At 46.2% G+C, this 26,321-nt stretch overlaps 1 protein-coding gene across 1 annotated transcript in view; it reads right to left on the minus strand.

Annotated features, from left to right (window-relative positions):
• Positions 1-414: 414 nt before the first annotated feature.
• GCH1 (GTP cyclohydrolase 1) overlaps positions 415-26,321 on the minus strand; it is a 49,991-nt gene continuing 24,084 nt past the window's right edge. The window contains exons 3-6 of the mRNA XM_083516062.1: positions 21,960-22,015; positions 9,142-9,173; positions 6,170-6,254; positions 415-4,046 (exon numbers count right to left, since the gene is read on the minus strand). Coding sequence (XP_083372188.1) covers positions 3,920-4,046; positions 6,170-6,254; positions 9,142-9,173; positions 21,960-22,015 — 300 coding nt within the window. The 3' untranslated portion in view covers positions 415-3,919. The remainder of the gene's footprint in view (positions 4,047-6,169; positions 6,255-9,141; positions 9,174-21,959; positions 22,016-26,321) is intronic.

The raw sequence follows: 26,321 nt of genomic DNA on the forward strand, positions 1-26,321 counted from the left end.
TGAACTGTGGTGCCCAGAACTGGACACAGTACTCCAGGTGAGGTCTGACCAGAGCAGAATACAGTGGCACTATTACTTCCCTTGATCTAGATGCTATACTCCTAATGCTATACTCCCAAACTTTTCAGACCTGCCTGCATAATTTCGTAACACAGTCATTCAGTTTCACTAGCAAAGGTTAAACTGACCCCTTTTCCAGTGTTCGCACAACACACCGACACTCTGCAATCAACACACTAACATGCCGCAACACACAGTTTGGAAAACTCTGCCCCAGATGCACATGGTAGCGGCAGCACCCTGGCCCATGTCTCCCAAAAGCACAGGTACAGATCGCAGGTATAACCCCTGGGTTGCAATGTGTGAAGTTGCAGGCTGCCAGTGCTGAACTCACAAATCACACCGCGGAGAGTCTCCCAAAAATGACCAAGGCTGTATTTCTCTTTTAATATTTTTAAATAGAACAGAGCTTGACAGAAGGGGGAAACACAACAACAGAATGTGCATGGCTTACGTTTATTTATGTACAGACTGGGCACGGAAAACGTTGGCTAAGGGTCACTTTTCCCCCACAAAGGAAGAGGCATATGCAAGCCTTCCTCTTCGCCCTGCCGTCATCCAGCTGTTTAGGGACTACGACTCCCATCCACCCCAGACTGTAGCCCCAAACATCTGGATGAGGCCATGGGGAGCAAAGCTTCCCATAAATAACAAATTCGCCAAGCTGTAAGGTCAACAAATTCTAAGGCCACAAAGGGTGCGAGCCACTTGGAACTTCCTTTTGCTCGTGGTACGGGGGGGAGAAGGAATAAATCGCTCCCTTGCACCGGTTCGCCTATATGGAGACAGCAGAGAAGTTTCCAAAAGTCCAGTTAAGAGGTATATTGGAAGGACTCTGTGGCGAAACAAAAAAGCAGAGTTTGGACAGGGACGATGCCGGCTCTGTCCCCAAGGGAAAAGTGAGGATGCTCTGGTCCTGACTTTTCCCTCGTTGCACAAGGCTGAGGGTCACCAGTTTCCTCATCCCAGGGCTTCCCAGATTAAGGTTACCAGACGTCACTGTTTCCCGGGAACAGTCCCTGGATTTACAAATCAGTCCCCATACAGAATCCACTGAAGTTGAAAAGTGTCCCCAGATTCATTGGGGGGGGGGGAATCTGGCAACCTTATCTCAGATGTTGTTGGACCGCCAAGGCCCATCGGCCCTGACCACTGGGTGTACTGGCTGGCGCTGATGGGATTTCCAAGGCCAACAACAGGTTGGAAAAGGCCCGGTTGCCATTTTGGCTTCGCACACTTCCTAGAAAGGGAGCGTCTGTGGAAAATCCAGACGGGCTTTCTGCTCTCTCCCCTCTCCTCCAACAGTCATGGGCAAAGAAAAGCCACCATGGCGAGCAGCTGCCCACAGCCCTCTCCTCCACAAATTTGTCTAATCCTTTTTTAAACACTGCCTCTTGTGGCAATGAGTTCCATAGTTAACTTCCGCCTCACTCGCTTTTTCAGTTTAGTCCCAAAGCGTGAGAGCACGTGTTGCGGTGGGGTCCGCTGAGTCACCCCTCTGTTGCCAGGTAGGGTTATAAATATTACCCTGGCATTTAATTGGATGGCTGTGTTGCTGGAGGAATTTACTTGTTGCAAATTTGGTGGGAGCAACCGAACTGTTTAAATTCAGAGCACGCAGCTTGAGGCTTTCTCTTTCGCTGTGTGAGCCGAATCACCCGCCCAGCCGCCCTGCGTTTGGAAGGTTTTACTTGACCTTGCTATGCCTGTCATGGGGTCGTCTGCTCTTAGGGCAGGGGCCCGGTAGGAATTTTGTCCATCTGGCTGATTGGCTGTGCCATTTGGTTTTTGCCTACTGCGTAGCAAATCGTCACAACTTGCAAGGTTGGCGGTTAGGCATTGGTTATCAATTGGTTGGTGGAGGGGTAAGGATTGGCTGTTCCTGCCCCTCCAATGCTGCTGCTGAAAGGGAATTCTGTTAAAGGAATCCAGGGGCTTGCCACGATTTCGTCCAAATCCCTGGAGAGAGACTAGGGCCGGCAAGCCCTGGGAAGAATGCGGGTGAGCGCTGAGGGCCTGTGACTCAGCTCCATTGCTCCCCAATATTGTTTTCCCTTCACTGGCATCCGATGGCGTTCGGGTGTCAGTTCTGTCCCCAGGCGGGGGGGACAGATAGTCTTAACCAATGCCTAAGCAACCACTCATAAAATTTGTATTTTAATAAAGTTGTGGCCAAAAACCCAAACAAAAATTACGTGTGAGTTGTGAGTTATTTGAGGGGGTGGCTTGGGGACCTCGACACGCAAATCCTGCAACCTTTCATTGGATGGGAGTTGCTCCTGGTTATTGCCCTTTCCTGACACCTTTCATCCCTGGGACCACTGGCCAAGCTGGCTGAGATGGGTGGGAGTTGGAGCACAATGACTTCTAGAGGCCCAGGGGTCCCCGGTTTACTGACTTACCGATCCAAGCTCTGGGCAAATGATAGATTTGAGTAAGTGGATCAGACAGGCTTAGGGAGGGGGAGGCTTAGAGTCTGCTCAACACTTGCTTCCAGTTACTGCCCCATCTTTCCTTAATTAAAAGAGGGTTTACAAAACATCCCTTCCATAAATTTTCCGTGTAGACTGCAGGAAGCCACTTCTGACGATGGTGGCATTTGGGTTACCTAAGAGGAAGGGGACGGGACTTTTGACGTGCACGGAAAAATGTTCCCATGAAAGGACCATGGCTGGCCATGTGTTGGAAACAAGGGAGGAGTTCTCAGTCTGGGGAGAAGGCCTTCATAGGATCGCAGAATAATTGCAAGGGACCCCAGGGGTCATCTAGTCCAACCCCCGGCAATGCAGGGATCACAGCTGGCATGCGGCCCCTTGGGCGGTTGGCCTGTGAAGGATTGTGGCCCCTGGGTTGCCTGCCTTTGCTCCACCCCTTGAAGGAAGGTTGCATTTTGTGAGTTATTTGGAAAGAAGGGGTTTCGCTTTCCCTCCTTCTGAAGGAAGCATGTCCTTGCGCTTTAAACGATCTTAAGAAGCAGAATAAATTTTGTAAAATCCCACTCAAACCATCCACCCAAATCAACGGACAGCGTTGTGAGAGGACATCAGCCGGAAAAAAACATTTTTCAAGACTATTTGGAACCTCCCAGATGGAGGTCAGCTTGCCTTGAGCGAATGAAGGGTCACAATGGACTTGCCATAAAGAACCTTTTAGAGAACCAATAATAAGTGAAAACGAGGGAATTGAAATGGACAGTTACTGTATTTTTTGCTCTATAAGACTCACTTTTTCCCTCCCTAAAAAGTAAGGGGAAATGTGTGTGTGTCTTATGGAGTGAGTGCAGGCTGCGCAGTGTAGGAGTGCAAATGGCCAGAGATGTAGTGATCAGGTGGGATTGCTATGAGGAATTACAACAGATATAGAGTAAGCCATCTGTGTCAGCAATGAAAGCATTGCATTGACTGGGTTTAAACTATTTTGATATGATTCTTGATCAATCTACACCTCTGCATCTCTGGCCATTTGCACTCCTACACACAGCTATCCCAGAAGCCACAACAGCAAGAGAGATTGCTGCTTTCAGTGCGCAGCAATCCCTCTTGCTGCTCTGGCTTCTGGGATTCAGAATATTTTTTTTCTTGTTTTCCTCCTCCAAAAACTAGGTGCGTCTTGTGTTCTTGTGCGTCTTATAGAGCGAAAAATACGGTATTTGGAACCTCCCAAATAGGGGGTCAGCTTGCCTTGAGCGAATGAAGGGTCACAATGGACTTGCCGTAAAGAACATTTTACAGAACCATAAAAAGTGAAAACAAGGGAATTTAAATGGACAGTTACTTTACGGAAAGAGAGAGAGAGGAGGGAAGAAAGCAGCAAAATAACCAACAGCAGACAAGACAGTCCGGAGGAAGATGGCACAGTTTTAGCTGCGGATGAGCGTCAAAAACTCTTCCCGGGTCTTTGGGTCTTCCCGGAATACTCCGAGCATCGTGCTGGTTACAGTCTTGCTGTTCATTTTCTGAACCCCTCGCATCACCATGCACATGTGCCTGCGGGGAAAAGGAAGAAGAAGGAGATGCCATCAGGCAAGAAGCAGCGCGGCAAAATGGTTAGAGAGCCAGACTAGGACCTGGGGGAGCAGGGTTCAAATCCTCGCACGGACATGAAGCTCGCTGGGAGACCTTGGAGACAGTCACATCCCCAGCATAAAAAAAACTACTGTATTTTTTGCTCTGTAAGACTCGCTTTTCCCCTCCTAAAAAGTAAGGGGAAATGTGTGTGCGTCTTATGGAGCGAATGCAGGCTGTGCAGCTATCCCAGAAGCCAGAACAGCAAGAGGGATTGCTGCTTTCACTGCACAACAATCTCTCTTGCTGTTCTGGCTTCTGAGATTCAGAATATGTTTTTTCTTGTTTTCCTCCTCCAAAAACTAGGTGCGTCTTATGGTGTGGTGCGTTTTATAGAGCAAAAAATACATAATTGACTGTTTCAGAGATAAGAGCATGAGGAGAGTTTGCAGGATCAGACCAATGGCCCATCTTGGTCCAGCAGCCTGTTCTCACAGCGGCCAACCAGGTATCTGCCTGTGGGGAAACCCCTGTCAGGGCCGTCTTACACATAGGTCATAGGGGTGCAGGGTACCCGGGCGCTGGGCTCTCAGGGGCGCCAGGCCGAGAGTCTGGTGCCTGAGATTTGAGTCCGGGGAAGAGCCCGCCCATCGGTCACAGTGCCGCGGTGGGCTCTTCTACTGCAGGCGGCTCTGCGCCACGAGTTCGGGGGCGACCGAGCCAGCGAGACGCTGAGGCAGCTGACCAGCTCTGCCCTCCTGCGTGCCTGGGACTGGGCAACCTGAGGGGCGGCCGCGCACCAGGGGGATCTTTGCACCCCGGCGCCACATATGCTTAAGACAGCCCTGACCCCTGTGCAGGATCCGAACAGGAGAGCAACTCTCCCCTTGTGTGGTTTCCAGCCACTGGTATATGCAAGCATTGTTGTCTCCAACTGTGAAGGCAAAGCTTAGATATTGTGCCATGTAGCCATTGATAGGCCTCTCCTCCATAACAGTTGCTAATCCTTGTTTAAAGCCATCGTATAGATCAGAGTTTTTCCACCTTTTTGAGTCCGCAGCTGCCTTGACCAACTGCATTCTTTCTGCAGCTTCCCTTTCCTCCTTTTTTCTTTTTCTTTTCTTTTTTTTAACAAAGTAATAAAGGTAAAGGTAAAGAGACCCCTGACCATTAGGTCCAGCCGTGGCCGACTCTGGGGTTGCGGCACTCATCTCGCTTTATTGGCCGAGGGAGCCGGCATACAGCTTCCGGGTCATGTGGCCAGCATGACTAAGCCGCTTCTGGCAAACCAGAGCAGCGCACGGAAATACTGTTTACCTTCCCGCCAGAGCGGTACCTATTTATTTACTTGTACTTTGACGTGCTTTCAAACTGCTAGGTTGGCAGGAGCAGGGACCGAGCAACAGGAGCTCACCCCATTGCGGGGATTCGAACCGCCGACCTTCTGATCGGCAAGTGCTAGGCTCTGTGGTTTAACCCACAGCGCCACCCACGTCCCTAACAAAGTAATAATCATGCATAAATAAGAATAAAAATGTGCACCCCACCACTGAGAGCTTTCTATTGTAATTATCCAACCTCCCAAAATATCAATATCTCTTGCAATGGTTTGACCCCTTTCCGTTTTAACAGTACAGTGGTACCTTAATGGCACACGTTGATTTATCGTTAATAGCTATGTCCCACACCTCTTTTTACCATTCTTCCATTTTATATTCTGCTTGCCCCTTCCGCTTCCTAGCTATCCTAATTTGTGCATTCCACCAGGTCGGAGCCATCACTGAGAAGGCCCTGTCCTGGTGGAGGGTAATCTAACTTCCTTAGAAACGCAAAAATCTGCCTTATTCTGAGTCAGACCACTGGTCCTTCTACCTCAGTACTGTCTGCACTGATGGCAGCAGCTCTCAGGGTGGGTGAGTGTTTCAGTCGGGAGTCTCTCGGGGGATGTTTTTGGGATTGAACTCATAACCTTCTGCATGCAAATCAGATGCTAAACCACTGAGCAATGCCCCTCCCACCCACAACATTTAACCCCTAGCCATCCAGGAGAGAGATGGAGCCCTCTCCCCTCTTGGGTAACTCAGTAGAGCTCTGCGCATGCTTACGTCGCTTCAACCACCACTCCGACACCCGCAGGCTGCAAGGCTTCCGTGATGGCGATGGCAATCTGTTTCGTAAGGCGCTCCTGAACTGCAGCAAGGAAAGAAAACAGGGCGGGGAAAAGAGATCTGTAACTCTTACGGGACATCTCTGCAAGTCAAGAAAGGGTTGTTTGGGAGGGGCAGCAATGCTTCAGAGCACTGGGGGCAGAGATTACATTTCAGAATATTCATTTAAAGGTAAAGGGACCCCTGACCATTAGGTCCAGTCGTGACCGACTCTGGGGTTGCTGCGCTCATCTCGCTTTACTGGCCAAGGTTCCGGGTCATGTGGCCAGCAGGACTAAGCCGCTTCTGGCGAACCAGAGCAGCGCACGGAAATGCTGTTTACCTTCCTGCCTATTTATCTACTTGCACTTTGACGTGCTTTCAAACTGCTAGGTTGGCAGGAGCAGGGACCGAGCAACGGGAGCTCACCCCGTCACGGGGATTCGAACCGCCAACCTTCTGATCGGCGAATCCTAGGCTCTGTGGTTTAACCCACAGCGCCAATCAATGACTTCCCTTCTTGAACCTCTTTCCGTGGTTCATTTTGCATACCATACACCCCTGCATCCTTTACATGAACTAAACCATTCAGTGATCCATTGCTACAACCACCAGAACTTACTTTCAGTGTTGAATTTATCTCAGTGCTACCAGTGTTTTTCAATGAACACAATTTTCAGTAAACATTTTCCAAGTCTTCTTTAAACGTGCATTCTTTTTCTTCTCTTATTCTATATGTTAAAATCTGCAAGCTGCACCTATTCCATCAGATTAAGTTGCCATTCTTCTTTGGTTGGGACCTCGCTCATTTTCCATTTGGGGGCTAACAGGCTGCGGTAGTAGCGTACATAAATAGTCTTTTTGACACCTGGGAATCTCCCTCTGAATTATCCCCAACAAAAAGGACTCTAGTTGTTTTTTTTTGAAAGGTACTTTTAAACATTCCCCCCCTTTATATATCATTTCCCAATACCCTTTTACCCTTTTACAAGTCCACCACGTATGATAAAACGTACCCTCAACCTCGTTACATCTCTAACGCTTTTCTGATTTGGACTTATACATTTCAGCAAGCCTAAAAGGTAAAGGTAAAGGGACCCCTGACCATTAGGTCCAGTTGTGACCAACTCTGGGGTTGCGGCGCTCAACTCGCTTTACTGGCCGAGGGAGCCGGCGTACAGCTTCCGGGTCATGTGGCCAGCATGACTAAGCCGCTTCTGGCAAACTAGAGTAGCGCACGGAAGCGCTGTTTACCTTCCCGCCAGAGTGGTACCTATTGATCTACTTGCACTTTGATGCGCTTTCGAACTGCTAGGTTGGCAGGAGCAGGGACCGAGCAACGGGAGCTCACCCTGTCGCGGGGATTCGAACCACTGACCTTCTGATCGGCAAGTCCTAGGTTCTGTGGTTTAACCCACAACGCCACCCGCGTCCCGACTTTAGCAAGTCTACTCAGAGTTAAATACCATCTGTAGATCATTTTCAGATAGTCAGAGCACAGCCTTATTCAGAGTTCTCTGCGTAGGCTCAAGGGGGGACGAGGACAAAGCAACCTTTTGTATTTGTTACTATAGGCTGTACCCCTGCTCTCTCTGCTAACCAACTTCACTTTACTCAAACCTCTGCCATTATTTAAAACCACCATTTCCCTTTCAGTTCCCTCCATCCCTGCTTTGCTCAGACTTTTGCTGGTGCTTTAAACCACCACTTTCCCCTTAGGTTTGATGAGGTCCTAAGCTACTGAAGGTATTGGGGCCCTTGATATGTCCAGCTGTCCTTTGTCAACAACAAATTGTCACTGATTTTTGTGTTGAATGTATCAGGGGTCAGCAACCTTTTTCAGCCATGGGCCGGTCCACCTCAGACCATGTGGTGGGCTGGACTATATTTTTGGGGGGGAACGAATCTCTATGCCCCACAAATAACCCAGAGATGCATTTAAATAAAAGGACACATTCTACTCATGTAAAAACAGCAGGCAGGCCTTACAAATGCATTTTAAATAAAAGGACACATTCTACTCATGTAAAAACAGCAGGCAGGCCTTACAAATGCATTTTAAATAAAAGGACACATTCTACTCATGTAAAAACACGCTGATTCCCGCACCGTCCGCGGGCCAGATTGAGAAAGCGATTGGGCCGCATCCGGCCCCCAGGCCTTAGGTTGCCTACCCATGGGCTATATGGTCATTTATGGACCAGGTAGATATCTAGAGCCATTTGCACATAACAAAATATGTATTTTATCAAAGTAATTGTTGAACTGAAATACAATTAAGAAGAAGTATATTAATAGTAATTTTATAATGGGATCAAAAATAAATAAATGATGTATTACATGAAATCAATCAGAAGGCATAAGACTCACACCCTCATTCCATGCTGCCTGATCATCAGTCTGCAAGCACTCTTTAATATTAGATAACAGGTGCAACAGCTTGACGTGCATTCAACTGTGCTGCACTGCAGTCTGCAGCCGCATGCCGCATGTTGCCCTGCAACCAGTCCATGCAGAATGTAGGCACCCTATATACAGAAATGAGCAAACCTGTGATATTTTAGGGCACAGGCTAGCAGGCGGGGCCCATGACTGACATCGTAGGAACCTACACAACACAAAACACTGTTGCTGTATGTAGGTTTCATTTTATTTGTTTTTAATCCTATATTTTGGAAATGTACATCCAGGTTTTTTTCCTTTAAATTTTTTTTGGGGGCCCCAAGAGAGTGGGGCCCCAAGCTATAGATTGTTTAGCTTATACGTAAATCCGGCACTGGTTTGCTCCCTTACCCTAATCCTGACTTCATGCAATATCAGGGTAGTGATGAGGCATTACCAATCCTCCAATGGCAGGGCTGTGCGATGACACTGTTCCATTTTTATTATAGAGAGAGATATCATTAGGTAGAGCACAAGGGATTACTCACCTTGTAATCTTCTGCTGTAGATTTCAACAATCCTTTGTTTAAAAAGGGGAGAAAAAGAGAAGGAAGCGTTCTGTTACAATGGCACTTTCAAACTGTAGGTTTGAAAGCAGAGGTCAAACTTATGAACACAAAAAAGCAAGCTTTGGGCATTGGCGGAATGTAAATTAATTGATAAGCAATAAAAACAAACGGGACTCCCTCCCCAAAACACACTTTATCCCTGGTTTTTTGTATCCCTCCCCCATCATAAATCACACAAATTTCCCGTTATGGTCCCACCTGTAAACCATCCCAAGAAATCAAGGTAGACCAGACCAGGTAAATTCCCAGGATCAGGACACACCCTCCCATGCAAATCTCTTTCAAGGCACCTTAATTTTAATAGGAGAATTATGGGCGCACTTTCAGTTGCTCCCATGAAAATGAGCAGGACTTCAAACATTCTTAGCTTAGGTTGGGTAGAAACAGACCCACCAACCTGGATCACGCAAAGGGATTTGCAAAAATTTTATTCGCATTAGCCAATGGCCATAGCAACAGTAAAACATTACAGTATACGCAGAAAAGGAAATTTGATATAAAAGCACAATTTAAAGTCCTAAATCAGCAGTCAGTTAGTGGCCCTTATTCTGATTGCCCCTGCTATGAACCTAGCAGCCTTTGCTGTTATCTGCTCATTTTGATCTGATAGAAGAAAGGACCTTGTGGCAGTGGTTGAGTGCCCTGGGATGGTTAGTACGAGTGGGGCGATGATCTCGTTCCTCAGGTCTTTGTAGAGAGTACAGGACAGGAGGACGTGTGCCGCTGTTACGGTGCTACCATCTCCACAGGGGCAAAGACGTTTCTCAGGCAGGATCTTTTGGAATCGACCCTCAAGTACCCCAGATGGCAAAACATCCAGTCTTGCAAGTGCAAAAGCACGTCTGTATTTTGGGATAATAAGTTTGTGCAGATATGGGGCCAGAGAATCAAAATGGAGGGGTGGAAAATGAACATACCAAGGGCAGAATTTCTTTATAGTTGTCATAGTGGCCAGGTTGTTCTGATGCTCGATATCTTTTAGACGTTGACCAACTAGGCTGTTTGCCAGGTTGTCATAGTGGCCAGGTTGTTCTGATGCTCGATATCTTTTAGACGTTGACCAACTAGGCTGTTTGCTTTAGTAGGGTCCATAGTGAGTAGGTGTTGTGGGGATAAGGCCACAAGAGTGAAGTTTTTGATAGAATCATAGAATGATAAAGTTGGAAGAGACCACAAGGGCCATCGAGTCCAACCCCCTGCCAAGCAGGAAACACCATCAGAGCACTCCTGACATATGGTTGTCAAGCCTCTGCTTAAAGACCTCCAAAGAAGGAGACTCCACCACACTCCTCGGCAGCAAATTCCACTGTCAAACAGCTCTTACTGTCAGGAAGTTCTTCCTAATGTTTAGGTGGAATCTTCTTTCTTGTAGTTTAGACTTAAGCCAGGTAATTTTATGGGAGTCTTGAAGTACTAGGGATAGTAAACCGGGGGGATTTGAGTTTAGGCAGAGCCAGAAGTTAAGAGTTCTTTGGAGGGATTTGCAAAGTGTCTGGAGCTCAGAGATGGGCTGGGGTAGAGCATACCAACTGGCAAGGTCAGAAAGTTACTGGAGCAATCTCTTCTAGCCTGCTTGTCAATCCAGACGTATGTGTCTCCAGAGAAACCTTTTAGCTTCCAGTTCTTAAAACAGCGTATTTAGACGGGGGTCCCACCTGACCAATCAGTTTTGGAGGGGGGGAGGAAGCAAAAGGTGCTGCTTTCAGCTCCAGGCTGAATCCTTCTTGTACCGCCTGGGTGCAACCAGGGTCTAGTTGCTCAGTGGTGAGAAACAGCACACACAGAGAGATCACACCAAAGCAGTTTTCCCTGCCAGAAAAATCTGTCCCAGGCCCTTCAATGAGAATGCCAGGCAAAGCATTTAGGAAACGGTGCATTGATCCAATTATAGCTCCAAAATTAAATCCGCACGAAAATGCAAATTAAAAAAACAAAGTGTTTATTTACTATTCCAGGATCACGCCCCCAAGTATACTAACCTGACACATTAGTCCGAGAAATCCTATTAGGAGAGATTATTCTTCTCCTGTTGACAAACCTGATTTGGAGCCACAAGCGGCTTTAAATAAAATAGGACAAAGAGAAGGTGTGGGGTTTTTGTGCAAAGTTATCTGGGCTTCCTTGCCAGCAAGGTGGGTGAAGCGAAAGCCAGCTTTGGCTAATCAATGAAGTAGCAAAACGAAAGCATGGACTTTGCTGTCTCCCCCAAATCAGCCCCCAAAGCTCCAAGGTCAATGGAGGCTGCAGTCTTGGAAACCTCCATAGCTACTGACTGCAAGAATACCGGCTTCACGGTATTGTTACAGGTTTGGGGGAGGTCGTTCTGGGTGAAAGCCAGGTTCACACCTGTGATCCTGTTTCTGTGAGGCTAGAGGAAAGGCCATCTGCCATGGATGCTTTAGCTGAGATTCCTTCGTTGCAGGGGGTTGGACTAGATGACCATTAGACCCCTCTCCAACTCTACAATTCTACAAACGCTGCCGAACCTTAAGCAGAGGACCTTAAGGTCCATGAATAATCATAGTTTAGAGGTCCAGGGCCCTAAGGAAGTCAGACTATCCTCCACCGGGGACAGGGCCTTCTCAGTGATGGCTCCGACCTGGTGGAATGCTCTGTCCCATGAGACCAGGGCCCTGCAGGATTTAACCTCCTTCCGCAGGGCCTGTAAGACAGAGCTATTCCGCCTGGCTTTCAATTTGAACTTAGCCTGATCTTTTATTCCCCTTCCTTCCCTTCCACTCCCCTTTTTATGAAGATTACTCGCTCTGGGATCCCACAGCTAATTCTCCCCTGGTCTCCTCGCTGAACCAAATAGGACTAATTTAGCCAGCTAGCCCTGGGGATCATCTAATGTTTATTGGATGGATTTCCCCCCTAAACTGATTTTTTAATTCTGAATTTATTGTTATTCACTTTTTATACTGTATTTTATGCTGTTTTTGTTGCATCAATTAAGTGTTTTAAATTGTAGCGCAGGGCAGCAGGTTGGTCCGGACTTTGTTGTTGTTGTTGTTTAGTAATGTCCAACTTTTCATGACCCCCTGGACCAAAGCACGCCAGGCCCTCCTGTCTTTCCGCAGTTTGGTCAAACTCATGTTCGTAGCTTCGAGAACACTGTCCCACCATCTCGTCTTCTGTCGTCCCCTTCTCCTTGTGCCCTCCATCTTTCCCAACATCAGGGTCTTTTCCAGGGAGTCTTCTCTTCTCATGAGGTGGCCAAAGTCTTGTAGCCTCAGCTTCAGGATCTGTCCTTCCAGTGAGCACTCAGGGCTGATTTCCTTCAGAATGGATCTGTTTGATCTTCTTGCAGTCCATGGGACTCTCAAGAGTCTCCTCCAGCACCAGAATTCAAAAGCATCCATTCTTCGGCGATCAGCCTTCTTTATGGTCCAGCTCTCACTTCCATACATCACTACTGGGAAAACCATACCTTTGACTATACGGACCTTTGTTGGCAAGGTGATGTCTCTGCTTTTTAAGATGCTGTCTAGGTTTGTCACTGCTTTTCTCCCAAGATTGCTCAGTTTTTTGTTTTTGTTTTTTTAATGACACTAGGCCAGGAATCAGAGCAAAAGGAAAGAAGCAGCTCTCAAAAGCGAGACCAAGTTGTGTGTTGCATGCGTACGAAGGGAACGGCAGTGGGTGGGTGGGTGGGTGGGTGGGTGGGGCTGTGGTGCACGAGGCCTTTCGACCCAAAGCAGTACATCCGCAAATTAATGCAGTTCAGTTTCCAAGGAAAAGGAGAAAGCCCCAAAGGGCAGCTGTCGGCACAAACGTCCAGCCATATCGCAGAGCCTGGCATCTGCCGTTCACGTGCCCATTGAGGTATAGTTAATATCAAAGCTCTGCGTGAATGAGCAGAAAAGCAGAATAAGAGGCCTACTGGATCAGATCAGGAGGCATACTGCGCCCATCAACGCCTGTCCAGCAGGAGCCCACCAGAAGGCAATAAACCCCTCTCTCTGCTCCAGTTCCCAGCAAGCGAGATTCAGAGGCCTGGTCTGTATGTGATGCTTCTGTGCGCACCAGGGGCAGGCAGGCCTCTGACAGGGATGGGGAAATCTCTGAATCTCTAGGGAGCAGCTGCCAGTCAGTGTAGGCAGCACTCAGTAGTCTCCTAAGTCCTCTGTGCCAGCATAGTGGATGGAGAGGGTGTCCGGGTTAAAATAACCAGCTCACAGACTGGTTAGAGAAAATGATTCAATATTTACATACAGTGGACCCTCTGGATACAAACTTAATTCATTCCGGGGGTCCGTTCGCACTCCGAAAATAACGTAAATAGAGGCGCGCTTTTGCACACATGCACAGCGCGACTGAGCACTTCTGCGCATACACGCACGGCGAAACCCGGAAGTATCCCGAAGATTCTGTATCCAGAGGGATATGTAAGTCGACTGTATTGCAAAGTTAACAGGGAGAGTAAGAGGAAACACTATACAAAAAGTTAATAAGGAATGGATGGTTTTCGAAGAATATCTTAAAAATTATATGGATAAGGTGGATCTCCTGACAGACATAGAATGAATCTAGAAAATAGAGGAAATGTATAGCAAAACTCGTCTAGAAAAAGAACTGGGAAAACAGAATAGTAAAAATGAAATGCGTACAGATTAATAAATTGTAAAATAGCACAATGAGAAGAGTTGGAAGTCAAACACTGATGGTGTGTCTGTGTTGGGTTTGTATATAGGTAATGTATGTTTTGCAGGTATGTATGTCTGGTATGTATTGTATGTACAGTATTGTATTGTACTGTTTAAGTTTATGTATAATAAAGATTTTTTAAAATTAAAAATTATAATAAAATAAAATGGGGACACCTGGGTTCAAGTCCCTGCCAAGCCACAAAGCATTGAAAGTATTCAGGCCAGTTTCTCTCAGCCAGTGTTTCCCAAACTTTTTTTTTCCTGGGCCACACTTTGAGAATAAAAATTTGTTTGTGCTGCACCAATTTTAAAATAGAAATATATTGGAAAATGCAACTAGGGTTGCCCTCGGTATGGCTCTTGCTTTTGTTTTGAAAAGATATTTATCCATAGCCTGCAAATAATAATAAAAAAATTGAGGTGAGGGGAGATACTCCATCAGGCAAGGCCTCCTTCCACCTGCCTTGCCCCACCCTCCAGTCTCTGCTTCTCAATTTGTATTGTATTATTTTATGCACTGTGGCTGTTGTTTTATTGATTGTAGTTTTGAAATTATTTATTGTAATTGTTAAGAGTGGGTTTCTGTTTAATTTTTTTATGCTGATGTTATTATTCTATACTATTCTAATGATTGTTGAATGTTACTTTATTTGATGTAGATTGCTTATTTTAAAGCTGTTTTTGTATTGCATTAGATTGTTATAAGGTGAACATTCTTTGTTTCTTCAGCTTGTAAATGCCTTGAGTATTATAAAATAGAAAGGCGGTATACAAAATAAAAGTGATGATGATGATGATGATGATACCATACTGAAATGTTTAAATGTGTATTTGATTGTGCTTGAACTGTCCCACCATTCTCTCCTGCCATACCAGTATAGAATGCTTTGAAAACCGACTTCCGGGTTAGCGCCATCAGTGAATGGCGGAGTTCCTCCGACCGGAGGAACTGGCTCCGTGGAAACTGGGTCTTTCCGCTGCGGCGAAGGTGGGGACCCACTAGAAATCCCAGGCGGAGGAAGCCTGGGAACATGGGGTTCGGCAGGGCACCAGGAGCGCCCCCCTACTCACGGGGAACCCCATTTCGGGGTTCTGGAGTGAAGTAGGGTGAGCGGCGCGGTGCTGCGAACTGATTGCTACTATCACGGAGTGAAGCCGCACAGCCATTGCCGGAGAGCGCTGACTTTTTCCTGTGGACAATTGGATTTAAAACAAGTACCCGTGAGTAGAAACGGAAAATTGGATCAAGAAATATCTTAATTTGGCACCGAAGCGGGAAGGTTCAAAACAGGAAGTCCGCCTTCCGCTTTTTGTACATAGACTGAAGCAAAAACCTTGTAAGCTAAAGCCTGGAAAGTCGTTAAAAAAGTCTAAATTTCCTTCATTTATAACTACTGAAACCCCCTTGGAAGCAGGAGAAAAGGGGGGGGGACTTTGTGTAACGCCTGCAGGAGAGGGAGTGAAGAAAGATAAGTTTCCACCGTCTCTAACCTGGGAATGGGGTGTCAGAGACAGAAATTGTTGGAGAGTTGTTGGAGAGGTTTATTGACTGTGAATGGAATACTTTGACAGATAGCTAAAGAAGAGAAATAAACTGATTCCAATGTTGCCTTTTGCATTCTAAAGTAACAAAATATCTGAAAAATGAAAGTAATTTTCCTTTGTTGGACTTGCCTTAAAAAGATGGATACAAATAGAAATTGTCTCCTCTAGAGGGACCTTGCTAAATTGTTGCTGCGTCTACTTGAGGACTCTACAGCTGTGAGATTAAGATCGTGGGACCAGTCCTTTTGACCTTGACTAAATATGAGCTGGGAGGAAGTTTTGGTGCTTGCTTTATGCAAGACAAGTGCTTTGTTGAAACAGATGCATGAGAAGGTGGATTTGATGAATGAGAAAATGGATTTGATGACTGTTGTGGACAATAACTGTGGACAAACAGGGAATATTGATACAGAAACCATTCAGGGACCAAATCAGGAACCTGTATTGATTGGGCAAGTGCAGAAGATAATGGAGGAGGTTGCGGTTGCACCTCAAATAATACAAATGGAGAGACCTGAGGCCCTACAGCAGCATAAGCAGCTGTTTTTGAAGATTGAAGTTGGAGTCGGCCAGGGGGAGTCTGGAGCTGAGGAGGTTCTTAACTTTGGAGAGAGACTTTGAAATATGCTCTTAAATATTTTTTGGATTACATTGGTGACTGTGGGGAGTGGGACTGTGGGGAATGGGCTGGTTTGATGAAGGGAGACGGAGATAATTTTGGGTTGGAACCTCCCAGAGACCTACTCCTCAATGAGAAAGGAAAGAAATTAAGAAAGAGACCAACAAAAGACTAGGAAAAGTGCAGGTATAAACAAGAAGAAGAAGATCTGCAGAAGGGACATGGAAGAGACTTAAGGGCCTCGGACAGAAGACTACCAGGTTGATGGACTAGATGGAATGGACAGTAAGGACTGACATGACCCGAGACCAGGAAGAAGAGACGTTGGATGAAGATTGTTAGAAAATGTATAAAGAAAATTTTTTATTTAGGGAATTAGCCTAAAATTAATGAATATTAGGGAAAATGTTGAAATGAAACTATATGGCTCTAGTAGAAATGATATCAGGAGTTATGTATAATTGAGTATTAAGTTTCAAGCTCTAAGGTATTTTATGGTAAGATAAGGTTAAATAAATTAAGGTAATTTGAATAACAGACTATGGGGGAAAGATGGAAAGGATTTGTTGAGTTAAGTAATAGGTTAAATTGTTAAGATAAATCATTTAATAAAAATTGAGAAAGATGGAAAGAATTTGCTGAAATAACTAATTAAACTAGAATACGAAAAGGGAGGTGTGAGGAGGTCAATGAAGCAAGCAAATGGAAGTTAGAGATATGTAATACGGGATTTGTGTCTTTTTTTTCTTCTTTTTTATCTTTTTGCTGTATTGTTGTATTGGTTTTTATGTTTTGCTTTTTTTCTTCTTTTCTATGTATTGTAGTGTTGTTTTTTATTTTTTAATTTTTTTTCTCTAATTCTGAAACTATTAATAAATATTATTTTATCTTTTAAAAATAGAATGCTTTGAAAACCACTGCTCTAAGCTTTGACATACCTCGCAGGGCTGTTGTGTGTGGGTTCTTTCCTCCACATATTACAGATTTGGGGAATGGCATAGCTGTTTCCCTAAGGCCACCCAGTGAGTAAATGGCCGGAGCGAGATTTAAACTCTGGCCCTGAAGCTCAGTCATGTCATGGACATCACTGACACCGGCCAGGAATCAAGCCAGTGAGCACTGTTTAGTGATTTATTGACTGCTGGGAGACGTGCAGGAAATGACATGTTTTCAGTGCCGTTATTAGCATCAGACGCGAGAGACCCTTCTCGCCCAAAAGTCCTTTCTGTGATTGTGCAATTTGGGGATAATTGTGGAGTGATGCAAAGCCATCGATCGGCCTGGAGCAGGGAGACGATAAATGCATCTGAAGCGAATCCCTCCCTACACTTGAGGATGAAGACAAGCGCCGCAAGGCAGGTGTGACGCTGGAGGGTAATTTCAGCATTTGCTCCCCCGGAGACGGACAAAAAGGCAGCAATTATGTAGGCTGCCCTCCAGAGTTCTTGCACCAGGAATGCCAAAAGCCGAGAGGGAAGTGAATCACCAAATGCCACAAGGCCAGAAAGTCCCCACTGATGTCATTAGCAAGCTAAGAAAATAAAGAAATTGAGGCTAGGAAGAAGAAGAAGAGGAGGAGGAGGAGGAGGAGGAGGAGGAGGAGGAGTTTGGATCTGAAACCCCACTTTATCAGTATCCTTGTTGTTGTTGTTGAGTCGTTTAGTCGTGTCCGACTCTTCATGACCCCATGGACCAGAGCACGCCAGGCACTCCTGTCTTCCACTGCCTCCCACAGTTGGGTCAAACTCATGTTCATAGCTTCGAGAACACTGTCCAACCATCTCGTCCTCTGTCGTCCCCTTCTCCTTGTGTCCTCCATCTTTCCCAACATCAGGGTCTTTTCCAGGGAGTCTTCTCTTCTCATGAGGTGGCCAAAGTATTGGAGCCTCAGCTTCAGGATCTGTCCTTCCAGTGAGCACTCAGGGCTGATTTCCTTCAGTATGGAGAGGTTGGATCTCCTCACAGTCCATGGGACTCTCAAGAGTCTCCTCCAGCACCATAATTCAAAAGCATCCATTCTTCGGCGATCAGCCTTCTTGATGGTCCAGCTCTCACTTCCATACATCACTACTGGGAAAACCATGGCTTTACTATATGGACCTTTGTTGGCAAGGTGCTGTATCTGCTTTTTAAGATGCTGTTTAGGTTTGTCATTGCTTTTCTCCCAAGAAGCAGGCGTCTTTTAATTTTGTGACTGCTGTCACTACCTGCAGTGATCATGGAGCCCAAGAAAGTAAAATCTCTCACTGCCTCCATTTCTCCCGCTTCTATTTGCCAGGAAGTGATGATAGCTCATGGCTTCTCTGAGTTATTCAAGCCCCTTCGCCACGGCAAGGCAGTGATCTATGAAGGAGTATCACTACCCTAAGAAGCCTCAAAGCGGCTAACATTCTCCTTTCCCATCCTCCCCCACAACAAACACTCTGTGAGGTGAGTGGGGCTGAGAGACTTCAGAGAAGTGTGACTGGCCCAAGGTCACCCAGCAGCTGCAGGTGCAGGAGCCGAGACGCGAACCCGGTTACCCAGATTACGAGACTACCGCTCTTAACCACTACACCACAAGAGGCGAGAGGCTGCCACAAGGTTTGAGGAACCAAAGAGCAGCACTGCATCCTGTTTCATGGAGCAATCAAGGTCTCTGCTCTCCCTCCATGGCCAGAGGCCGCAATGCTTCTGAACACCAGTTGCTGGAAACCACAGGAGGGGAGGGGGCTCTTGTGGTCGGATCCTGCTTCTGGGTTTCCCCACAGGCATCTGGCTAGCTCTTGTGAGAGCAGGATGCTGGACTAGATGGGCTACTGGCCTGATCCAGAAGGTCTCTTGTGATGCTCCGACATGGCCAATCAGGTATATCGGGCGTAAAGATAAAGATAAAGGACCCTGGACAGTTATGTCCAGTCAAAGGCAACTCTGGGGTTGCGGCGCTCATCTCGCTTTCAGGCCAAGGGAGCCAGTGTTTGTCTGCAGACAGCTTTCCGGTCATGTGGCCAGCAGGACTAAGCCACTTCTGGCGCAACGGGACACCGTAACGGAAACCAGAGCGCATGGAAACACCATTTACCTTCCCGCCAGAGTGGTACCTCTTTATCTACTTGCACTGGCATGCTTTTGAACTGCTAGGTTGGCAGGAGCTGGGACAGAGCAACGGGAGCTCACTCCGTCGCGGGGATTCATACCGCCGACCTTCTGATCTGCAAACCCAATAGGCTCAGTGGTTTAGATCACAGCACCACCTGCATTCACCTCTGGGGAACCCACAACCAGGCCAATAGCACAACAGCCCCTCTCCCACTCTGCTGCACCTGGAAGTGGGTGTGGGGATTGCGCTGAATGGCAGCTATGGGCAGTAAGAACCATCTACCTTTTACGGCCTGCCTATAAAAAGAAAGTCTGGGGTGATGTCCACTGTTTCCAGGAACTTTTCTCATGGTGAGATTTTTGTGGGTGAGCTGAGAGGCTGTTTGGACCCCTAGTGAGAACCCAGAGGGTGGGTTAGAAGGAAAATGAATTGATATTGATTTACACATATTAGTAACTTTGCATTAATGTTACAGTTTTATATTTACATCTGTATTTTTGTAAGCAAAAAAAATTGAGTTCCTTGTTGCTGCTTCGGTTTTTTTGTATACTGCTCAGAGACATTTCTAATATATTGGGTGGTATAGAAATAAAATCAAACGAGCAAACAGTTGCTGTAAAGAAATGTGAAAGGTCAGATTTAATTAAGATGCTGATTAAAGCAGGAGAATCAACATACACAGTACAGCCCACGAGTGGATCTACACACAAGGGGGGAAACACTATAAACAAGTCAGAAATTTGAATCGTTATAACAAAAGAAAAAAACGCTATGTAAAAATCACACCAAATTTGTTTTGCTCTCTGGCGCCATCTGGTGTTCCATGTTTATAACAAATTTGAAATGTCGGGGTTTTTTTTACTAATGTAGCTGAGTCCCGTATCAGTCCAAATTGTGAACTGAGGGTTTACTGTTTCAGGAAGTTAGCATGTGGCTTGCTATTTTTAATCATTTTTTATAATTGAATTTGTATCAGAAAATCCCAGGACAATTCACAAAAATGAAACTATCCGCACAGCTTAGGGATATGGAATGACCAACAGAAAAAAGATGGAAACAAAGAAAGGACATTAAACTAAAAAACTTATCTAAAATGTATAATTTATTGTTGGAGTGGCATACAAAGGATGAACAAGTTAAATCTGTGATGATAGATTGGGCAAGAGATGATGGACACAATATAATGTTTGAAGATTGGGAAAGGTTGTGGAAGAAAGGGGTTAAGTTTACTGCATGCACTGTACTAAAAGAGAATATTATGAAAATGATGTATAGATGGTACTAAACCCCAGTAAAACTAGCAAAGATCTACCATACGAATGATAATTCATGTTGGAAGTGTAGAGAAAAAGAAGGCACTTTTACCATATGTGGTGGACGTGTCCCAAGGTGAAAGGTTTCTGGGAAAAGATTTATAATGAATTGAAAAAAGTGTTAAAATAGACATTTATTAAGAAACCAGAAGCCTTTCTACTTGGAATAATAGGACTGGAATTGCCCCAAAAAGATGTTAGATCATTTTTGTATGCCACAACTGCAGCAATAATTTTGTTAGCCAAAAATTGGAAATCGCAAGAAAAATCAACAGTGGAAGAATGGCAGATGAAGATGCTGGACTTTTTTGAGCTGGCCGACCTGACTGGAATAATCCGCAATCAGAAGGAAGAGGAACATCAAGAAGAGTGGAAGAAATTTAAGGACTATTTAGCTAGATATTCGAATATAACATAAGTAGAATCACTTGTAAATACCAAATTGGCCGAGGATTAAAATATGTCAAATTTTATAACATTATGGACTGAAAATATTATGAAAAGGAAGGAAGATAGACATTAGAATAAGTAAATTTTATTGGAAAATAGATATTGGAAAACTGTTACAATGAGATTTACTGAAAGTCAGTCAGGAGGGATTTGAGGAAGTCATTTAACAATGTAAACTAAATTGGACCTTTAACAGTTAGGTGTTTATATGTTTGTATTTCTAATACTGTATTGTTTTTTCTTTTTGTGTGTTTGTCTTAAATTTGGAAAATTAATTTTAAAAATTGAAAAAAGAAGGCTGTAATATTGGCCAACATACACCTATCAAAAAGCAATGACAAACCTAGACAGCATCTTAAAAAGCAGAGACATCACCTTGCCAACAAAGGTCCATATAGTAAAAGCTATGGTTTTCCCAGTAGTGATGCATAGAAGTGAAAGCTGGACGATAAAGAAGGCTGATCGCCAAAGAATGGATGCCTTTGAATTCTGGTGCTGGAGGAGACTCTTGCGAGTCCCATGGACTGCAAGGAGATCAAACCTCTCCATTCTTAAGGAAATCAGCCCTGAGTGCTCACTGGAAGGACAGATCCTGAAGCTGAGGCTCCAAGACTTTGGCCACCTCATGAGAAGAGAAGACTCCCTGGAAAAGACCCTGATGTTGGGAAAGATGGAGGGCACAAGGAAAAGGGGACGACAGAGGATGAGATGGTGGGACAGTGTTCCTGAAGCTACCAGCATGAGTTTGACCAAACTGCGGGAGGCAGTGGAAGACAGAAGTGCCTGGCGTGCTGTGGTCCATGGGGTCACGAAGAGTCGGACACGACTAAACGACTAAACAACAACAACACACCTATCAAAATTGCACAGGGAGGAATTCAGTGTAGATGTGCTCTGCACAGAGACTCACAGCTGCAAGCATCCTTTTCACAGGTGAGTCTTGCCCCAGACTAGGAGGCTAACACACAACAGCACAGCTTCCTGGGACTTAGAAAAGGGTCAGATTATGCAGCTAAACACACTCTGCTCAAGGCAATCCAATTTAGCAAACAGCATTACTTTAATTACCTGGAGGTTCTTACCTTGCCAGCTTGCTGAGTCCCAGCACCTGTTTGTTAGGGAGGTAGCCTATGTGCACCTAAGAGAGGGAGGGAGGGAGGATGGGGGAAAGTCATGAAACAGATCACACAGGTGCGCGGCTGTTCGTGCATGTGCATCCATGCCATATCAGACATGAACCAGGAGTGCGCTTTTTAGCCTGTGCGGGGAAGAGCAAATAATGGCCATGCGAGTTGCGTTAAGAGGCCGAGAAACAACAGAAAAGTCACCATGCTCGGTGAACTCACTTCTCGTTTGTCTCTCCTTCCTGTAATGAAGGGGGAATCACAAACCACTCAAAGTCGGCTTCCAAAAAAGCCGAGAAGATTACAGTCATACCTCGGGTTACAGACGCTTCAGGTTGTGTTTTTTTGGCTTGCGGACCGCCGAAACCCGGAAGTACCAGAACAGGTTACCATATTTTTCGCTCTATAAAACGCACCAGACTATAAGACGCACCTACCGTATTTTTCGCTCTATAGGACGCACCGGACCATAGGAGCAGGAGAACAGGGGGGGGGGATTTCTTGTTCTCCCCCTCTAAAACAAGGTGCGTTCAAGGTGCATTCACCCAAAGCCTCCGGAGCGCAGCGGGAATTCCCGCTGGGCTCTGGAGGCTTCAGGCGGCTACCTTGGAAGCCTCGGTGCGCACTGACCCCTCTTGCTCTCCAGGCTTCAGTGAAGGCAACCCGAAGCCTCTGGAGCGCGGGGGGAGTTCCCACCAGGCTCCGGAGGCTTCAGGTTCCTTTCGACCTGCTTTTTGGGGCTGGCTTGCTAGCCTTGCTAGCCTCTGCAGGGCAGCGGGGTGAAGGCAGAGGCTTTGCACGCAGCCACCCCCAAGCTAGAACAGCGAGACGGAGCGCTCCACAGCACTCCGTCTCCCTGTTCTGGCTTTGGGCTTAGCCACGCAGCCTGCATTCGCTCTATAGGACGCACACACATTTCCCCTTAATTTTTGGAGGGGAAAAAGTGCGTCCCATAGAGCAAAAAATACGGTAGTTCTTGGAGGAGGAAAACAAGGGGGGGGGGAATATTCTGAATCCCAGAAGCCAGAACAGTAAGAGGGATCGCTGCGCAGCTGTTCTGGCTTCTGGGATAGCCGTGCAAAGCCTCTTCAGGGAAGCGGGATGAAAGCTCTCCCTGCCCTGAAGAGGCTTCACACAGCTAAGCCAGAAGCTAGAACAGCGAGAGGGAGCGCTGCGCAGCGATCCTTCTCGCTGTTCTGGCTTCTGGGATAGCTGCGCAGCCTGCATTCGCTCCATAAGACGCGCACACATTTCCCCTTACTTTTTAGGATGGGAAAATTGCATCTTATAGAGCGAAAAATATGGTATGTCTGGGTTTCGGCAGTCGCACATGCGCAGAAGACTGAATTGCGCTTTGCGCATGCGCATAAACGCCAAATTGCAACCTGCGCGTGTGCAGACGCGCCGCTGCGGGTTGAGAACATGCTTCCTGTGCGGATCACGTTCGCAACCTCAGCGTCCACTGTACTTGGAGGTCAAAGAACGGCGACACAAATCCATTTGACACGCTGGTGCACGCAGCTGGTTTTTTAAAAGCTGAGGACTTCAATGGGTCATAAGAACATAAAAGACTGCTGGATCAGGAAAGCAGTCTACCTGGTCCAGCATCCTATTCTCACAGTGGCCAACCAGATGCCCGTGGAACACCCACAATCAGGATTCGAACACAAGAGCGTCTCTCCCCTCCTGCGATTTGCAGAAACTGGTCTTCAGAATCATTGCTGCCTCCAGTTCTGGAGGGCAGACCCTGGCCATCATGACTCAGAGCCATTGATAGTCCCAGCCTCCAGAACTTTTGCATCCTTTGCAGTGGCGTAGCGTGGGTTGTCAGCACCCGGGGCAAGGCAAGTAATTTGCGCCCCCTAACCCGTGGATTTGCGCCCCCTAACCCTAACCCCCAGATGTTGCGCCCTGTGCGGCTGGGCCCCCCTGCACCCCCCACGCTACGCCACTGATCCTTTGGAAAAAGCTTCTCTTTAAAAAGGGGGGGGGCAGGAATAAGGCAGAAGGTTCTGTGCCTTTCTGTGCTTCTGCTGAACAGTCACAGCATAAGCACAGAAAGGCAAAGGACTGCAAGAACCTTCTTCACAAAGGTCTGCAGATTCTCTGTAAATGTTACGCAAGAAAAACTTTAATAAAAAATGATTAAAAAACAACAACTCTGTAAATCTCATACCTACACAGAACTACATAAATCATCTTTCTTTCTTTCTTTCTTTCTTTCTTTCTTTCTTTCTTTCTTTCTTTCTTTCTGTTTTTATTTATATTTTTCAACTCTATACATTTCATTAGTTTTACTAAACATTTCCAAATTTTGACTTCCTTCCCCCTCTTCCTGTGGTTCCTCAAATTAATTTGTTTATGTCTTCTGCATACTCAAGTTCATTTAACTTGCTCACTGATATATCTACTGTAAATATATGCTCTTATAAAATGGCATTAATCCTGCTAATGTTTTTATCTGTTCACAATTTATCTGTAAATATTCAGTAAATCATTTCCATTCTTTTATAAAAAGTTTGTTATCTTGATTTCTAATGCTTCCGGTAAGTTTCGCCATTACGTAAATCGTTTCCCCTGTTTCCTGGAGAGAGAGAAGAGCTATTAAATTAGATTATTATTATTAATGTTATTTTATTTCCAAATGTAAAGGCCAAGGCTTCTTCAGGACTCTAAGAAGAGCTGGGCTGCTGGATCAGACCCAAAGGCTGTCTCATTCAGGGTTCTCACAGTAGCCAGTCAGATGCCCCGACGGAGAGCTCACAAGCAAGACCCGAGTTCAAAAGACGGTCCCCTCTACTTGCGATGGCTCCCAGTAACTGGTACCCAGAGGAGGGGGCATAGCTGTCAACTTACAGATTTGAAAATAAGGGACCAGCAGCCAAAAGGGATTTTCAGAGCACAGGTATGTTCGACTTCTGAGCCCCTCCGAGCCAAAGGCAGAAATCCCAGCCAGCGGCCAAACAAAGCCTCAAGCGGTGGTTCCCACAGCACAGCAACCCGGCAAAGGGGATGCAGCAAGGAAAACCACCGTCACCTCTCCGCTGAGAAGCGCTGAGCAAAGGCGAGTCCCCAGGCAACGCGGCCGATTTGATCGGCACAAGGCATGCAAGCTCCACCCCCCAGTCGTTCTTAGACTCCTTACTGGGTGAGCAACACAGCCAAGCAACACAGTTGGAGCCTCCCTCCTCCCTGGCCGGGAGGGAGGGAGGGAGAGGAGCTGCTTCCTTTGAAACCCGGGAAATTTAAGGGACATCATCAATAAGGGACAGCAGCGGGACACGGCACTGGGATAAGGGAGTTTCCCGCCAAATAAGGGACGGTTGACAGTTATGGGGAGGGCACAGGCAGTGGTTGTGTCTGCGTGATCAAAGCATCGGGAAGAGCCCCACTGAACATGGAGCTGCCAGAAGGGACAAATTGTCCCCTGCCAAATTAGCTGGAACTGCTTAGAAAGAAAAAAATAATAACAATAACAATTAGGAAAGCCACAGAATGTACTTTCTCTGGAGAATAGAATAATCTTACAGGCGCTGCAGTGCCATCATTTTAACGAGGGAGGAAAAGAGCAAAGAACAAGCGTCAGAGCCCAAGTTTGGGGGCTTTTCTGGCTGGAGAGCAGAAAGTAAATACCCCCCCCCCAAAAAAACTCTTCTTCTTCAGAGTAGAAGTCAGCTGCCGCCAGGCCCCAGAAAGAAATCCACAATCGTGGTTGCCATTGAGGACTTCCTGGCTGTAGCCTGAGCAATGCAAGAAGCTGTCTTAGACAGTCAGACCACGGGCCCATCTTCCTCAGTATTGTTGGCACTGACTGGCAACAGCTCTCTGGAGTTTCAGACTCTGGGGGAAGCCACGACTGTTTAAAGTGGTACTAAACTGCTTCTAATGTGGAATGCAGATGGGGCCAGATACAGCCCCCACCCTCATTTCTGATGCCTCATTTCTAAGCCTGTGCACAAAAGTGTTCTTCTAAAAACAAAAAAAGTCACTTTGCATGTTGATTCTCCGTTTATCTCTGCCTCGTTTCCAGAGTGTTTCATTCTGCAAATATTTTTTTATCTGTTTTCAACATGTAATTCTTTTTCCAACAATCCTTTTTGTCACATTATAATCCCTTTGACTCTGCCGAGTCCTGTCGTCCCTCCCTCCCGACTGCTGGTATGTACATCACATACTTTTTGCGTATATAAAAATAAGAAAATTCCTTCCAGTAGCACCTTAAAGACCAACTAAGTTAGTTCTAGGTATGAGCTTTCGTGTGCATGCACACTTCTTCAGATACACTGAAACAGAAGTTGCCAGACCCGTCTATATAGTGAG

The sequence above is a fragment of the Podarcis liolepis genome, assembly GCF_965112155.1.
Source record: "Podarcis liolepis genome assembly, chromosome: 1".
Lineage (NCBI taxonomy): Eukaryota > Metazoa > Chordata > Lepidosauria > Squamata > Lacertidae > Podarcis > Podarcis liolepis.